Below are 4254 nucleotides of genomic sequence, written 5' to 3' on the forward strand. Positions count from 1 at the left end.
TCCCTTTCCCCCTCCCTCTCCCCCTGTCTCTCTGGTCAAATTTAAAAAAAATAAATAAAAAAAAAAAAAAAAGACGCATGAAGAAGAGGCAGAGACACCTCTAGAAGGTAGGAAGCCATGTGAGCAAGGCTCAAGTGCTGGGATTCCTTTTTTGTTGGACAGGGTTGGCCCTCACACCTGATTCCCCGTCCCTGGTGTTCAGTCTGTCCTCAATGGTCTTTTCCTGCCTCAGAAGTATCAGTGACTGCTAGCACTGTTTCCAGTGATGGTACAAGTCAGAGGGTGCTATCCAGGCCCAGCTATTGGGGGTGGAAAGTAGAGAATCCAGTGATAGAACATTTGGAGACCAAAGCTCCTGAGGAGGCTGATGGAGGGAGCAGCACCAGCAGCAGCAGCACCAGCATGCTAGCTATGGAGAGCCACAAAAGCCATGGGCGTCCTTCTAGGAAAGGGACACACATGTAGAAAGGCAGGCAGGAATCACAGAAAGAAGCTAAAAGGGTATAGGGAGAGTTAAATAGTAGCTAGAGACAGAAATAAGAATTTGGAATGGTGGAGTGCAGATTCCTGGCATTCTTAGGCCTGGCATTTGAAGAAGGGTCCCTGTTTGGGGAACCCACCGCAAGGCCCAGGAGCAAAAGGACAGACAGAGCAATGATGACAGGAGGTTCACGTTGTTCTGCTACTTTCAGACGGTACCTGCTTGCATGTCTTGGTTCCCAGAAGTCTGGCTATTGAACAGAAGTTGTTAAAGTAGGTGCCGTGGAAGACTCGAAAAAGAGATTCTTCGGCCCCAGTCCATTCCACCGGCTCGGAGGGTGCTTCTACCACACAGAGCTGAGGAGGGGCTGGACTAGCTTTCTGCTTGGTAGGGGTCTGACAGCGAGAGTTAGCCTCTGCGAGGGGAAGAAATAAGAGAAACAGAAGAAAGTGGAATGCGGTGTCACTGGTAGATAATCACAAACTCAGAAGTACTTGGTTCTGCTGTAAGAGGCAGAGACATTACAAAGCAAAATATTCCTGACTTCTACTCTTTTAGGCAAACTTGTGGAAACAATGAACTATTTTATTTGTTTATTTAAAGAGAGATTTTTGCTATAGGGCATGTGTGTATGCTGGAGAGACAGAGACAGAGAGACAGAAAGTGAGAAATCACCCCTGGGAGGATGACCACACTGCAATCCCTTTTCCTCCATTCTATAGGGCACGTGCACTCGCCAGAAAGACAAAGAGAGACAGAAAGTGAGAAATCACCACCCCAGGAGGGGATGGCCATGCCATAATCCCTTCTCCTCCATTCTCCTCTTGGGATCTTTTCTCTTCCATTCTCCTCTTGGGATCTTGGGCAACGCACACACAAACACACACCCAGCATGATTTTAAGCCGCCGGGCCTGGGACTCGAACGGTGATCAACTACATGACAGCTTTCTCACTTTTTCTTTCTCTCTCTCGCTTTCTGTCTTTCTTTGGTCAAATTTAAAATAATTATAACAATAATAATAACAAATAAGGGGCCGGCAGGTGGCGTGGTGGCTAAGGGAACTGGACTCCCACATGGCCAACCATGGTTTAAGTCCCGGACCTGATGGCTTGCTTTCCCATTCTCTTTCTTTCTCACTCTGTCCCTCTCTGGTCAAATTAAAATAAATAAAGTTAAATAATTTTTTTTTCTTTTTTTTGGAGAGGTTTTTGCTATAGGGTGCATGCGCTTGCCAGAAAGACAGAGAGAGACAGGAAGACAGTGAGAAATCACCCCCCAAGGGGGAATGGCCATGCTGCAATCCCTTCTCTTCCATTCTCCTCTCGGGATCTTGGGCACGCACACACATGCACCCAGAATGAGTTTAAGCCACCGGGTCTAGGACTTGAACCACAGTCAATTACATGGGAGTCCAGCAACATAGCCATTACACCAACTGCTGGTCCCTTTAAAGAATTATTTTTATTTAATTTTATTTATTCATTTTATTTTAATTTGACCAGACACACATACACACACAGAGAGAGAGACAGAGAGAAAGCAAGCTGCCAGGTCTGGGACTCAAACCGTGGTCATCCATGTGGGAGTGTCCAGCACCTTAACCACCACGCCACCTGCTGGTTCCCCAATAAAATAATTCTTAAAAAAAAAAAATAAATAAAATATTTAAAAAAGAAAAGAAAAAGAAAAGTTCTTCACTTTCTCTTTACCTGAAGAACTGGAGGCCCAGTCGTTGCCTGTGTCCCTGTCACTATCTCCTTCTTTAGTCTCAGCCACAGCAGAGGTTGAAGTGTTGGAGCAGGAAGCACTGACCATGTGGTGCCTACGCCGGCGACGACCAGAGCACTTGGAGCGGGGGTTGTGAAGCATGGCATATTCCTTCGCTCCTTCCTGTAGTGGACACATTATGGATAGGTACAGGAACAGGCCTAGAGTCAACATATGGACCCCCTCATCACAAACCTTCATCTTCCTCAACTTCTGTGCTTAACTATAATGATACAATTAGTATTTATTCATTCATTTATTTTACTTTGACTAGGGGTAGGGGTGGTGAGAAAGCAAGCTGCCAGGTCCAGGACTCCAACCGTGGCTGGCCATGTGGGAGTACCCAGCACCTTAATTACCACACCACCTGCTGGTCCCCTATAATGATACTTTTTTTTGTTGTTCAATACCATATACTAAGTGTGACCATAAAATAATGATAATCACTTAACATTTTTTTTTTTCGCCAGAGCATCCATACATTTGACAGACAGAGACAGAGAGATGAAGACAGAACCCCCCAATGGGGCATGATAATGCTACAATCTCTTCTCTTCTATTTCTCCATCTGTCTGGATTTGAGGCACGTGTACACATGCCTGCATGTTTTTGTTTTGTTTTGTTTTAGACATTTTTGCTATAGGGTGCATGTGCTCACTGGAGAACAGAGACAGAAAGTGAGAAATCACCCCCCCAGGGGGGATGGCCATGCTACAATTCCTTCTCTATGCTTCTCTTAGAATTTTGAAAAGCTGCAATTCTTCTCTTAGAATTTTGGGTCACACTGCAATCCCTTCTCCTCCATTCTCCTCTCGGGATCTTGGGCGCGCACACACACACACACACACACATGCCCAGCGTGAGTTTAAGCTACCAGCTGGGCTCCGAACCACAGTCGAGTACATGGGAGTCCAGAGACATAGCCATTATGCTAACTGCTAGTCCTGGCCTTTTTTTTTTTTTAAGAGGTTTTTGCCTTAGAGTACATGTGCTTGCTGGAGAGATACAGAGAGAGACAGTGACAGGGAAAGTGAGAAATCTCCCCTCAGGGGAATGGCCACACTGTAATCCCTTCTCCACTTTTCTCTTGGAATCCTGGACACGCACACACATGTGCTCACTGTAACTGTCAAGCCACCTGGTCTAGGACTTGAACTGTGGTTGACTACATGGGAGTCCAGTGACATAACCACTGCGCTATCTGCTGGCCCCTGTCTTTTTCTTTCTTTTTTTTTTTTTTTTTTTTTTGAGAGGTGTTCGCTATATGGCGTGTGCACTCACGAGAGAGACAGAGAGGCAGAAAGGCAAGAAATCACCTCCCGAGGAGGACAGCCACACCACAGTCCTCTTCTTCCATTCTCCTCTCAGGATTTTGGGCACTCACACACATGCACCCAGCGTGAGTTTTAAGCCACCAGATCCAGGATTCGAACTGCAGCTGACTATGTGGGAGTCCAGCGACTTAACCATTACACCATTTGCCAGTTCCTGCAACTTATTTTCAAATGGTTCAGCAAAAGGTAAATACACACAGGGCTGGATCCATGGCCTGGTGGTTAAGGGAGCTTGATGCCCTACGTCTGACATGCAGGTTGAATCCCAGCACAGGGGACTTGAAAAACACAACAGGCATATGTGCTAGTGCCCCAAATTCCAATGAGATAGAATAATGAGATTGTGGTATCAACGTGTCCCTTGTTGAAGGGTGTTTTCTATCTTTCCTCTCTCTCTAGTGAGCGCGTGCACCCTGTGACAAACTGAAATAAATAAATGAAAGAGATACATACACAAATACATGGATAAAATGTTTCAAATTCATAACCTCTCAGTAATACTAAAAAATATTCCTTATAAAAAGCTGGAGAAGGGACCAGTAGTTGGTATAATGGCTGTCGCTAGACTCCCACGTAGTTAACCGCAGTTCAAATCCTGGACCCAGTGGTTTAAACTTGCGCCAGGTGTGTGTGTGTGTGTGTGTGTGTGTGTGTGTGTGTGTGTCCAAGA

General features: G+C 45.7%; 1 protein-coding gene across 1 annotated transcript in view; it reads right to left on the reverse strand.

Moving 5' to 3' along the window:
* The window catches only part of EZH1 (enhancer of zeste 1 polycomb repressive complex 2 subunit), a gene marked incomplete in the record, with an annotated part of 36468 nt that overhangs the window by 12503 nt on the left and 19711 nt on the right, over positions 1 to 4254 (reverse strand). Inside the window, 2 exon segments of the mRNA XM_027774789.1 lie at positions 700 to 896; positions 2193 to 2373. Coding sequence (XP_027630590.1) covers positions 700 to 896; positions 2193 to 2373 — 378 coding nt within the window.

This window comes from Tupaia chinensis, unplaced genomic scaffold (assembly GCF_000334495.1).
Source record: "Tupaia chinensis unplaced genomic scaffold, TupChi_1.0 Scaffold000477_2, whole genome shotgun sequence".
NCBI lineage: Eukaryota > Metazoa > Chordata > Mammalia > Scandentia > Tupaiidae > Tupaia > Tupaia belangeri.